At 41.7% G+C, this 14,303-nt stretch overlaps 1 protein-coding gene across 1 annotated transcript in view; it reads right to left on the bottom strand.

Moving 5' to 3' along the window:
- The window catches only part of ush2a (Usher syndrome 2A (autosomal recessive, mild)), a 186,114-nt gene that overhangs the window by 20,622 nt on the left and 151,189 nt on the right, over window positions 1-14,303 (bottom strand). Inside the window, 2 exon segments of the mRNA XM_088992788.1 lie at window positions 13,515-13,651; window positions 13,744-13,961. Of these exon segments, the coding sequence (XP_088848914.1) occupies window positions 13,515-13,651; window positions 13,744-13,961 (355 nt within the window).

Raw genomic sequence — 14,303 nt, 5'->3', positions numbered from 1 at the left:
CCAGCCAACATGTCTGCCATACGCAGTGAAATAGGATTAATATGTCCCTGGACAGCCCTCGACGGAAACTAAATCCTCCTGCAAATCATGCTACTTCAAAGTGTAAAGAGAGAAAAAAAGTCAACAATGTACATGAGTACTCGTACAGCGGGCAGGGAATTAGGCAAGAGTGCGATTTTCTGGCAACCGGTTCAGGTTGTCCCCGACCACTGCCAAAAGACAGCTGGGATAGGCTTAAGCAGCTATGCGACCTCTGTGCGGATAAATGTAGCAGAAAAGCGATGCATGATGGAAAAAAGGTAATCAGTGAGTAGGTAAATAACAGGTGAAGCAAATAAAAAGCGGACGGAAATACCGAACGACTCAATCGACAAGAAGTGTGTGAGAGAGGGAGGGAGTCTGAGTAGGGCGGAGATAGATGTTCCAAAAGAGAGAGACAGATTAAGTGAGCACGAATGAGAGATCTCTCCACCTTAAAAGCCAGTGAAATATGTGAGGCATGTGGCCTATAAAGCGCTTAACATATGCACATTGTCAATAGCAGCATCTGGCGCTGGCAGGTTTTATAGGAGCGCAGAGACTCTGCTACACGCCTCTAGATGGCAATACATTCAAACACTTTATCGCTGCGACGCAGCGCGTTAATGGCCTCCCTGCCGCATGCGCGAGCAAATTGAGCACGTCAGCCCGCTAACTGCTCACGCACACATACGCAAGCAGCCTGTAATCAAACGCTTTAAACACGGAAACGTTCTACGATTACATTCCATTAACAGCCCCCTTTATAACAATTTGTTCCAAACACGGACGCACAGACCTGCGCACACAAAACACTTGAAGAAATCAACAAAATGAGGTAAGTTTTAGGTCACCTAAAACGTTGCCTTACCTCATGCTATCGCCCACGTGAATTAGGCGGGCTATAGCGACAAAGGCATAAAAGTGATGATAAGTTGAACTGTGCTGTGAAGGACAACACAAAGGAGGTTGACCTTGTTACAGATTTAATATAGTGCTGCATGTGTGCAATTTGCAGTTTCCTGTTGTGTAAACGTGTTATAGTTGGACGGTAAACCCGAGCCGATGAGAGATTGGCTATTTACAAACTCACCGATTGGTGCTTTGTCAGTGAAAGGAAAACACACCGTGAAACATGTTTATGCGGTTAGAAAGAGACACCGGATTGGCTGGTTTTGCAAATTCGTAGTTGGGGAAAAATATTTGGAATGTGCGCCATTTGTAGCCAAACTGCACACATTTTACTGTCTCAAAGTCAAGTCAAAAATTTGCTACATTGGTTCAATTAAATCATTTTGGCCTGGGAAGGAGCTTGAACTAGTTTGGAATGTTTTAATCTGTTTTTTTAAATTTCATTTTGCATTTTTTTAAACTCAGTAAATGTTCGTTACTTTTTAGAGCCAGATAGTTTTTATTATTTTTTTCATGTGGTGAAATATGGAGATAAAATGGTCAGTAGATACTGTGCAATAAAATAAACTATAATTCTCAAACGATCCTTTGACCTTGTTTCTTCCGTACATTAATAACAAAATAAACACACTTAAGAATAACCCTGAAAACTCATTATGAGAGTGGGAAAAATGAAAACAAAGGACAGTTTTGCTTTTATTACAGTTGTATAGACAAATAATGTAATTTTTTTAAGGCATTTAAGTTTTTTAATTTCATTTTGTAAAGGAACATATTTTTTCAATTTAATAATAATAATAATAATAACACATTTCATTTCTAAGTGCCTTTCAAAACTCTCAAGGTCACTTTACAGTTGCAGGATACGTTTTTTTCTGTGGGTGAGCAGCGGCAGCCACACGCGCCAGCATTCACTCAATCCGGAAGTCAAATACATAGAAAGCGAGCTCGCTAGATATAGATAGCTAATAGCTAGTGAATAGATAGCTAATAGATAGCTATTAGCTCGGAAATAGATAGCTAATAGCTAGTGAATAGAAAGCTAATAGCTAGTGAATAATAATATTAATAATAATCCATTTCATTTCTAAGTGCCTTTCAAAACTCTTAGTCAATTTAGCTGTAGTTATTTTCCTAATTTTCCTGAATTAAAAAAACCCACTAATTCTATTACCATAATGTCATATGTTTTTGAGATGGCATGTATAAACGGCTAACTTAAACAAATTATGTCACCAGAAAAAACCAACAACAACAAAAACAAATTATTTAATCTTTAAAAAGCATTTTATTTTTTAATTCATTTTGTAAATGAAACATATTTTTTCAATTTAGCTGTCGTCATTTTTCAAATTTTCCTTAATAAAAAAAACTGATTCTATTTCCATAATTTCATGTTTTTCAGATGGAGCGGATTACTGCTAACCTAAACAAATTATATAACAAATAAAACAAATATGAAAATAAAGGAATTTAAAAAAGCACATTTTAATTGCATTTTGTCATATTAACATTTTTATTCAACTTAGCTATATATATTAGCCTCCGCTGGAAGTGGGGCAATCGGGCCAGTTGTTAGTCAGAACAATAGGAACAATCAGTAGAGCTGCAGGGAGTAGTCCTCTGCTCCCCCCAACTTGAGAGCAGGGACCTATCATAGCAGAGTCCGGCACCCCCATGTCTGGACAGTAGCGATATACTACGCATATATAGGGCCTAAACTACCAGTAAGACTTTAGTTTGCTGACAAAGCTTCTTGGATAAGAAGCGAAACGTCTGACACCTTCAAAGAAGTACAGATGACGGCTGAAGAAATATTTTCATCGATGGACCACTCCTGTACGACTGAGAGCTTACACAGACAACTTGGCTATAGTTGTTTTCTTAATTTTATTGAACTTGAACAAAAGATTCTATTTCCATAATCTTATTTATATTTCAAATGGAATGGATTACGGCCAACCTAATAGGTTTGAAGCATACTATATAATCACATGTATAAAGTGAGTTACAGTTATGGTCAGTGCGAATAAAAACCCGACTACCTTTGGTGTGAGATATGAAAAGAAAGGTTCAGGTTAAACTGAAATCAATGTGCCAAAGCGCATGTATGTGGGAATGACCACAACCTCCACTTAATCATGACAATAGAAATGGAAGTGGAAGAGAATGTTAGAGACCGGCCCAAATAGAAAGGAATGGGACAGCGTGCAAAGGATAAACGATAAAAGGACGCAAAATGACGAGAAGTTCATTTTCTCTTTTGCTTGTTGTGTTTGAACTACCACGTATAAGGCATTGAGGCATTGAAGAAACCTGCATGCATGCATACCCTAACTAGCCAACATCTGCATGTTGTTTATGCATCTCTCTCCAAAAGTGCACTTTTTGTGTGTGTGTGCGTGTGTGTGTGTGTGTGTGTGTGTGTGTGTGTGTGTGTGTGTGTGTGTGATATTCAGGTGGAGAGGCATCGTGCGGCCGGGGGGACCATTGTGTGATACTAATTAAGAGTAAGCATGTGTATTTGTCAAAAGAATTATGCTGATTATCTCACAAAAGACCCAGCCCCGAACCCTGCAGAGGCGCAGGGACAGTGCAACATTAGCATATGGCCATACACTCTTCCACACGCGCACTCTTCCTCCCGCTTTGTCTCGCTCACCGACACACGTGTGCACAGGTAGCAGTCAAGTGAGTGATCATACATGAGAGAGCCATGTCTAATGAATGTGGACCAATTGGTGAGCCTCGGGTATGTCCCGCTCCACAGGCCACCTCTGCCCTCCCTGCTCCATTATATTAAGTCCCGGACAGATAACAAAGCACCACGCCGGGGCCGCCTCTTATCATGTGTCGGCTTTCTTTGTTAGTCTGAGAAAGCACGGCCACGGATGACATTCAGCTTCAATAATTCAACAAGCTTGGCCTGAGAGGCTCTGGGGGAGCTTTAATTGTTTTTGGGAGGATTCTGAGGCCAGCCAGAGCACTACATGCTGCTCTTTCGTGCCCCATGCCAAGCTGGCAAGCCTCCTTCACCTGTGTGTGTGAGCATACACGTTTATTTGTGCATGGCTAATGCGATGTTGCTCAAACAATTGCCCCATGTATGCTTGCAAATGCCCTGCATGTGTGTCCCTACTAGTCAGTGTGAGTTAGACAAACGGTGACACACACATACACACACACACACACACACACACACACACACACACGACCAGACCCAAAGAGTGCCATTAGGCACATGTTGTGTAGGGTGACCAGCACAGAGGCAGAGAGGGGCTTCAGGGGTCTGGACCAGGCATGCCCACTTCACACTGACATTCATGATTAGCTTTGGCGGCTCCCAACCTCGGGAACACAACATTTAGAGTGTACATGCTATTCTGACTGTGATGTTTTCTTGTGACATGTGGTTAAAGACAAGTCAACGTAAAACGAGAGGGATGGTATTCCAATATCAAAATAGTCAATAGAAGGTTAAACACAATATGTTGCATAATGCTGGCAGACTTTGGATTGATTTGAATTTCTCAACCGAATACTCCCTTAAAATATGTTTTTTTCTTATATAACTGGAAAATAGCACGCAACTTCACATTGCAGAGGTTGTGAGTTCAAGACCCTGTCCGGCCCTGCATGGATAGGCTCCAGCACCCCCGCAACCCAAATAAGGATTACGCGATCTGGAAAATGGATGGATGGATGGATATAACTGGAAAATGTGTAACTTCATATTTAACACATTCACTGCTATTCCCAAATATATTCGGGACTTGAAAACATGATGTGGAGCGCCATTCCCGAATGTGTTCGGGTTTTGGTTTTTCTTGCTTGCCGATAAAGCGCTGGTCAGACCTCCGCTAATGTTTTTCCCTTCAACGTGGGGGCAGCATTTGCCTTTTGTACAGCCCCCCCCCCCACTTGCACCTCAGATAACTCCAAACCCATAGAAATAAGTAAGATTTATTTATATAGCATGTTTCACAGGTAAAACCACAAAGTGCCTCACAAAATTTAAAACAGTCATAATAAAAACAATACACAAAAAAGCATGAAAAGTACTCAAAATAACTCCCAACGATTAAACCTACATATCTTTCAATGTACACGTGAACAAGAACGTACGGGAAATGTCAAGTATCACGTTTGTTAGCCTCGAATGCTAAGCTAAATATAATCGGCTAAATAAATTAGGAATTAACTCTTTTTTTTTTCTGATGAAAGAATAATGTCAAAGTTTTCTTATTCTGCATTGAATGTTTATGTAGTCCTAAAACTCAATATTCTGTGGGTCCTGGAATTTGAGTGAAAATGACAAAAACACTGATACTGGAGTGGACACAATTTTGCACGTCTGGCAGTGAATGAGTTAAGTTACAAAATCATGTCCAAGTGGATGTGTATTTAAAGGACAACCGACGTCACTTCTTTGTTTTTTAACTGACATCAGAAAAACATTTTATATAATCTAAAATACCCAAAACACACAGTATGATATTTTTATTAAAATGCAAAATACCAATACAAATGACTTAAAGTGTCCAAAATCTGCAAAAAATTGAGCTGCGAATTGGGCATTTTCAGAAAATCCCGCCCCCAATTCGTGACGTCACGCCAAGACGTCTAGCATTGCAAGTGAATCAAAACAATGGCTTCAGATTTGGAGAATATGCTTTCATGTTACACATCCAGTTATGAATATGATTCAAATGGTTCTGAAGAGGAAAGCATACATGTTTGCAATCGATTAAAGAATTTATTTGTGGATTTTGAGGCAACATTGGGGGCAAATCTCTCAACCAAAAAAATAGGCACAAAATGGCGACCTCCTGTGGCCACCTCCGTTTCCACAGGCTGATAAATTCCTTATATGGCGCTTGGACACCCTCTTCTGGCCTTCTGGCGGATTTTGGGTGCAACACGAGGTCCCCAGACCAAACAAGTACAGGAAAATACATTGACGTGATTTAAGAACCGCTAGAATGCGTCTTTTTTTACGGTCAGGGGCGGTCCTTTAGTGACGTCACGTACGGACTCTTCACCAACTCAAAAACAAGACTTCCTGAATATTCAGCGCGAGTCTTAAAATGTAAAATATAGCTATATGCGGTGGAATCTTATTAAAATACGCTCAGTAGAAATCATTTGAAGCCATTTTACAAATTATGGACACAACTTGTCCGGAGACGTCGGTTGTCCTTTAAGTATAAATGTTTCCTGAAACTAACCTGTAACTACCTTATCATACCTTCTAATTTAAAATCCAGAACATTTATTGTTTTTGGCCTGTGGGGACAACAACCACCTGAAATAGCCCAAGACTAAATTGTGTTCAGTCTTTTTTTTTCCACCGTGACTACAATTGTCCATCATTGCAATTCTAATCGAATGCAAAGACGTTTTCAACCAGGTTATTCGCTCCTCTTATCCATCCATTTTCCGAACCGCTTACATTCACTACTCTCAAAACCAGAGATTGCATGTTTTTGGACAAGGAAACCTCCTTCAGACTAGACTATGCAGACAAGTAGCATTCAAAAAAAGAAAGAAAAAAAAAACAAAACAAATACGCTCTCACTCTGAAGTGATGACCATCATATTGTGGCTGCTATCAGGGACAAGTGGACCGGCGGCGAACGAGATGGCGCCGGCCCTTTGCAAACGACACAATAACACACAACCTGTTATTACCAGGAGCACGAGAGAAGGAGCGAGACGGAGAAACGAGCTGGATGGAACCTCTCGAGAAATTATCACTCGCGTGTAACAACTGTTATTTTTGAAAGCGGAGTATAGAAAAGCTAGATGGAAATGCGTGACTGCGAAAAGAGGAGCTCGAGAACACACAAGAAGATGGAGATTGCGGCAAAGAAGACTGATTTTTTTTTTTTTTGGGGGGGGTTGCTTATGCATAACGTTGAGAGCCCTCCAATCAGAGTTGAAAACCTCTAACGAAGGGGTCTGATAGGCCGGAGGGCCTAATGAACTCCGCGTGCAAGTCCTCTTCTGCCTTCTTCTCTCTTCACCTGTCTTCACCCTCCTTAGTACTATTCTCTCTCGCCTTGCTACCTCTTCTGTCCACTTCTTAATGTTCGTGGCTTGCTTGAAAAATAACGCAAGGGCAAAGATTGGTCATTCTTATCCTCGCAGCGAGCATCGATGCCAGCATTCTTCTGAGTTTTGACAATGCATGGAAATGCTACGACGGTTCAATGCAAAAAAAGTGAATATTTCTGGAGACAGACACTGTATGGAAGCATGGAAGATTGAATTGCAACTTTTCAGAGAGATGTTATAATTTCGATTCAATTTACACTATGACGTTTGCGTGCAATATTCAGAACTGACAGGAATAGTTACAAATATGAGAGAACATTGTATTGAAAGTTTTGAAAAGGCGCTTATAAATGAAATGTATTATTGTGAAATGTCAAATGTATTATTATTATTATCATATGGACCATCAAAACATGACTTAAAGCTGTTGTAAGCACGGTCTGAATTAAACCATTAAAGGACAACCAACGTCTCCGGACAAGATGTGTCCATAATTTGTAAAATCGCTTCAAATGACTTCTACTGAGCATATTTTACAAAAATTCCAGCGCATATAGCTATATTTTATGTTTTAAGACTGGCGCTGAATACTCCGGAAGTCTTGTTTTTAGTTGGTGACGAGTCCTCACCCTACGTCACTGAAGGAATGCCCCTTACCGAGAAAGGACATCCCTTGCATCACCTCAATGCATTTTGCGGTACTTTGTTTGATGTGAAAACTTCGTGTTGATCCGTGTTGATGGCGAAATTAGAAGGAAAACACATAAATAACGCGATGGTGAATCGTTGTGTGTTGCGCCAAGACTTCCACAGTGTATTTGATGTTCGCTTGAAAAACGTCCCAGGGGACAATTTCCACTGAACTTTGTCGCCCTCTTCTGCCTTTTTTGGGTACTGTGAGTACTAAAGAGTTTGTCACTACATTTCCTCCAGATGCATCAAAATGACCTGAATAAATTCTTTAATTCATTGCAAACATTTATGCTTTCCTCTTCAGAACTATTTGAATCATATTCATAACTGGATGAGTAACAAGAAAGCATCTTTTCCGAATCTGAAGCTATTGTTTTGATTCTCGAGCAAAGCAAGACGTCTTGGCGTTACACCGGGAACAAGGGGGCGGGACCTTCTGAAACTGGCCACCTCCGGGTTCAATTTGAAGTAGTTTTTGGACACTTTCAGTCATTTTTATTTGTGTTTTGCATTTGACTAAAAATATCATGGGTATTTGAGATGCTATAAAACGTTTTTCTGATGTCAGTTATACGTCTGTGTAAGCTCTCAGTCGTACAGGAGTGGTCCATCGATGAGAAGGTTTCTTCAGCTGTCATCTGTACAAATGTGAAGGTTTCGGACGTTTCGCCTCCTATCCAAGAGGCTTCATCAGCGAACTAAAGTCTGACTGGTCGTATCGGCCCTATTTATATATCCCTAATGTCCAGACATGGTGGCGCCGGACACAGCTATGATAGGTCCCTACTCTCAGGTTGGGGGGGCAGAGGACCCCTCCCTGTGGCCCCACTGATTGTTCCTACATTCCTGACTAACAACTGGCCTATTACCCCCACTCCCACCGGTATCACCTCATCAGCATAACGACCCTCATCAGCATTACGAAAGTTGCCTAACCTGTTTTGCCTAAGCAGGCTATTGTATGAACGATCCAAATTGAACCTCACCCCACCAGACCGGTTTAATGAAGGATTTTGTTGTTTTATAAGAATCGCTTCTTTTACCCCCCTTTCAAACCATCTATGTTCGTTCGCTAAGATTTTAACCTCATTGTCGTCAAATGAATGGTTGCTAGCTTTTAGGTGCAAATGTACTGCCGATTGAGGTCCACTTATATTATCCCTGCGATGTTGATAAAGTCTTTTTTGAGAATTTGTTGAGTCTCCCTAATGTACTGCTCTTTACAATTTTCATTCTTACAATGTATTGAATAAACTACATTACTTAGTTTTTCATTTGGTAGCCTATCTTTTAGATGCACTAATTTTTGCCTTAACGTGTTTATCGGTTTGAAATAAGTAGGAATTTTATGTTGCCAAAGGACTCTTTGTAATTTTTCAGAAACTCCTGCAATGTACGGTACTGCTACTCCTCTCCTTTTTGTATCTTGAGAATTATTGGTTTCATTCCCTATTCTTTCTTTCTGACATTTGTTGAATGACCACTGAGGGTTCAAGTTACACCATATGCGTTCCACTATCATTTGTTGAGCTGCCACATATTCTACATCTTCCAAGGGTGCATGATGAAGTAGACACGTGCCATATCTGCAAGCCCACGTTGGCTTGAAACACACTTGGCTGGCTGGCCCTGAGCTCTCTTATGGGCCCTTAATGGTAAACTAACAGATTGTAAACATGCTGCTTGCTCTCCCGGTGACTTCACTGCCTTATCCATCAATCTCTTCCTCTTTTCTTTCCAAATTCCACTTCCATTGCCACTCGGATTTCTTTTCCGCTCTCCTCACCAAGCTCTTCCTTCTCCCCCGACGCCCCCACACCCTCTGTTTCATTCTTACCCCTTTTCCCATCCCTCCCTCTTTCCCTCTCTGTCCGTTTCCTTTCCTGTGGTGTTTTTTAAACAATGTGTCCTTCATGTACGGTTGGTTATGGGGCGTACAGAAGGACATCATTAGCGCTGGTGGTTAAGCTGTAATTTACACCATTACCGAGGTAGGGGCCATTTTTATTGCCTAGTAAATTTCAGCTCTGAAATATTTAGACCATATGGCTCAATTTGTGTAATAACCTTAATTTCCAAGCACCCTTCAGCTCCCTTCCGCGCCGGCTGTTGTTGGCGGATGATGTGTGTGCCCGTTTGCCTGTGCGTGCACGGGCGGCATAGCATAGCCACACGCGCGCAGAAGCAGGTGCGTGGCGAAAATGTAAGCACACACACTTGCACTTAATCTCTAACATCCACATTAAACAATGTCTTCCAGGCGCACGTTGGTTCGCAGGGGCATGCAATCGCACACGTACACACGTATGTATGCATGCCACTAGCAGATTAATAGGGTGTCAGCTTGTGTTTGGGTGAGGCGGCGTCAGGCGTCGGCCAGATGGTTCTCAGGGATGATGACTGTCAGGGGTCCTGCTCTGATCAATGGCATGTATTAATACGGCACAAATAAAGAGGGAGAATGAGAGAGAGAGAAAAAAAGAGATTCACATATTGATGTGCAACCATATGCAAAAAAAAAAATCATTCATGCACATGGAAAGCCATAACCTCATGGAGTAAATCAGAAAAAAAGTGTGCACAAATTCACACCTACACGCACAGGGTCTCTTTTGACCCAAAGGGTCCCGAGGGCCAGAGTGAAACATCTGGAAGAGCCAAGGGAGGGAGGGAAATAGAGGACGGGGCAGTAAAGAGGAGATAAAGGGATGAGACGACTGTGAAACAAAAAGACAGGAATGAGAAAGTTGATCAATTTAGTAAAAGCGAATGAAGGGTTTTGAGCAAGTAAGAAAGAAGAAAGACAGCAGAAAGGAGGGCAATGTGGGACAGAAAGCCAGCAACACGAAACGAATGTGTGGCTTTTGTCCTCTAAAAAATCCACTCACAATGTGGTGATCAAGCAAAAATTAACCTGAGTAATGAGAATCGTTCTAGTGTGGAAATTAACTACAAAAAGGGTTGAGAAGATACAGAATGGTGCGCAATAAAGCCAAGATCTCCACCGAGCCTGTCCGTCTCTTCGGAACTGTGATGGGAGCCATTAACCATGCTGAGTTCTCCTTCTTGAGCCGTGCTTGCAGATAATGTACAACGCCGTCCCGGCTACCCTGATTTTGTATGCCCTCAATTTGCCAAAAGACATTGGAAACAAAAAAAAAACCTCATAATGCTTGCAAACGTCAAGACAAATTATAACTCGGGTTGTTTTGGTGTAATCCTGCTAAGTAACAGGTAAAACCTAACTTCCCCATCAGAGAGATAAAAGCAGATATTACATAGAATTGAGTAGAAAACAAGAAAAGGTCCAAAAATAGAGGCAGAATGCATGAAAGTAAGCCTGACAGCCATGTCCAAGTGACTAACACGTCTGTCACTGAGTTGCAAAGCATGGCGATAGAAAATGTGTGTTGTGAGATTGCACAAGTGTGCTTGTGTGTATGTGTGTGAGACAGTGCAAAACAGCATGTCGGGGTCGAGCAAAGCAGGCCGCCTGCGCTCCGTACCCTCATTCCGTCCGATCGGCGTGACGACCCCATTAATCAACCAGGCTGGCACGGTGGAAAGTTCCCAACACAGCTCAAGATCAATACACACATACACACACTCCCAAAAAAATAGAGGTACATATGTGAATCGAAAAGACTTGAGGGGGAAAGGAGGGAGGGGGGGGTTATGATGGGCTTCTTCTTAAGCCACCACAAGTCGGACATTTTCACCCTCCAATTAGCACTTGGATGCTGACTCACAAATCTGTGACTTTGACTTTTAAAACTGGTCAAATATACAGTAAAGTCTCGTTATATTGATATTGGTTATATCGATGGTACTGCTTATTACGATACTATTCCTATGAACGCAAGGAGAAAATTGACATGCCGCAGGATCGAACATATCGATAGTCCGGTTATATCGATATTTTTTCAGACTCCCGAGAATATTGATATAACGAGACTACTGTATTTTCAAATCCATACATCAGCTGTGGTTAGTCCAACCGGATTTATAAATGACTACCGTATTTCATTTTGCGTTTGGGAGCCTTTTATTGAGTGAGTTGCTTGTTCTGTAGCCACAAAGGGACATAGGTCTTCTTGTGCCGGTCCCAAGCCCGGATAAATACAGAGGGTTGTGTCAGGAAGGGCATCCGATGTAAAAGCTTGGCCAAAACAAACATGCGGATCAAACCTCTTAAGATGGAGGAGACTGATTCGCTGCGGCGATCCCTTGAAGGGAAAAGCCGAAAGGAAAAGAAGAAGAAGACCATTTTTTTCCTGGGATTTAAGGCGCACTGGAATATAAAGCGCACCCCCAATGAATGGTGTATTTTCAAACTTCTTCCATATATAAGGTGCACCGCACTATAAGGCACACCTTAGATTAATGAAAAAGGTTTTCCAAATATAATATATAAAAGTTTTCCAAATATAAGGCACATCACATTATAAGGCGCTTGAATAAAGGCTGGGGTCACGCACTACTTCTACAGTGGGAAAATGGAGTCCGTGGCTGCTGACAGTAGTTGAGAGACCTGTTGTGGCTCAACATGACTTCACATATTAGGTGCAGGGTCATCTTTTGACGAAAATCAAGGCTTTTGGGTGCGCCTTATACACTGGAAAATACAGTAGTTGTGAATGTTATTAATAGTTGTGCAACTATCACCTGTTAATTTTAGGGTCATTACCTTTGGATGACTCTCCAGTTTATACACAGGGTCATCTTGTGAACAAAATGAAGGCTTTTGAGTACGCCTTATACACCAGAAAATACGGTACTTTCATATCCAGGAGTCAGCTATGTATTTGTCGACCTTTGACTAAAATGGAAACCTCATCAATTCCAAGTGGTTTCTTTGCAACTTTACATCAGTCCTGACAACATCCACATTTTAATCTCGTTTTGCGTACGTTTCTCTGACAGACTCAGTGTGTATGTGCAAAAGCAGAGCATCTGCGGTAAAGGCAGCTGCGTGACAAATGGCTGCCACCAAAACAAGTCTATGCCATGTCAATGAGCTTCTCATCCCCCCTCTGTACAGACACACAAAGTGTCCCATATCAATGAGAAGGTGAAAGGTCTCCATTTACATCTTGTATTAATTATGAGTGACAAGCCAAAGGTCACAGAACAAGAAGAGGCCACGTATTTGGACAGAATATAGATCTGTACTTTTGTCTCGTTTCCATTCACTCCCCCCGCCCTCTTCCCGCCGATATATCCCGCTGACTCACCCCTTTACGTGGCCGCACGCACCTTCCAGACTGACATTGTTTCTGTTCTCCTCATTTCCATTATAAACACCTTCATTATATATTCTAACAACTAGCCTTTCGTTGTTGCCCCATGCAACTGTGTACCACCAATCTCGGAATGCAACATAAACAAACACGGACCTGAATTTCAACTTTGTGATCAATAAGGGTCAAATTTAAATACAGTAAAGTCTCGTTATATCGATATCGGATATATCGATAGTCCCGGTTATATCGATACTATTTCTATGCACGCACAGAGAAAATTGCATGCAAACAGGGTCGGATATATCGATAGTCCCGGTTATATCGATATTTTTTCGGACTCCCTTGAATATCGATATAACGAGACTTTACTGTACTCCTCTCTTTATCCTATCTAATGATGTGTCTACTAAGTCTATTTTTTACATGATGGAGTCTTCAGAAATTCTTTTTGCATCGATACTGTTTCAATGAAAGCATTTGGGCATGTTAATGACTAAATGCACAAATGTGTGTGCGTGTGTGTGTGCGTGTGTGTGTGTGTGTGTGTGTGTGTGTGTGTGTGTGTGTGTGTGTGTGTGTGTGCACTTTTACCTCCACAGTGAGTGCAATCACTGCAGGTGAGTTGAATGTTGGGTCCAGCTGGTGCTTCTTGTAAAGTAGTTTATAGTGAGAAATGACACCGTTGGGCTGTTTTGGCCCACTCCATTTCAGATTGATCGAGTATGCACCTGTGCACGACACAAAGGTTTATCACGTGTAAAAAGAAGTACTCCAAAGTTTAAAAAGTCCGAAAATAAAATCTCTATTTTAGATAACTCACCAGTGGGAGTGGCAGTGGGAAGGGGCATATCTCCTGGCCTCGCTGACAGGGTCCGGGTTAATGTCCTCTCGCTCTGAACTGAGCCTTTAGAGTTGTGGGCACGAATCCTGTACTGGTAGAAGGTGAATGGCTGCAAGGACGGGCTGGCATCGAAAAACTCGAGTGGGCCACTAGACCAGATAAAAACTAGCAGTTCCTCCTGTGTTTCCATTGGGGACCTGACAGATTCAAATTTGAAGGTGCCGTAGGTAAAAACGAAGGTACTAAATGAGACCAGACAATATCAAGCATCATTCATTACATTCTTGTGTTTCACTTGACGAACTTAACTCATTCACTGTCATTCCCGAATTTATTTGGGAATTGAAAATATGATGTGGGGCGCCATTCCCGAATTTGTTTGGGTTTTTTGTTTTTCTTGCTGTGAGTGCTGATGAAGCGCTGATCAGCCCTCTGGCAATGTTTTCCCTTCCACGAGGGGGAAGCATTTCCCTTTCTTCCATGTATTTTGCAAATTTCCCCATTGTGGGCCGAATAAAGCTTTTCTGATTCTGATTCTG

Source organism: Hippocampus bargibanti, linkage group LG03, assembly GCF_051943395.1.
Source record: "Hippocampus bargibanti isolate YZ-2025 linkage group LG03, ASM5194339v1, whole genome shotgun sequence".
Taxonomy (NCBI): Eukaryota; Metazoa; Chordata; class Actinopteri; order Syngnathiformes; family Syngnathidae; genus Hippocampus; species Hippocampus bargibanti.
Note: the sequence above shows the minus strand (reverse complement) of the source record. Positions and strands in the feature narration are given on the sequence as shown.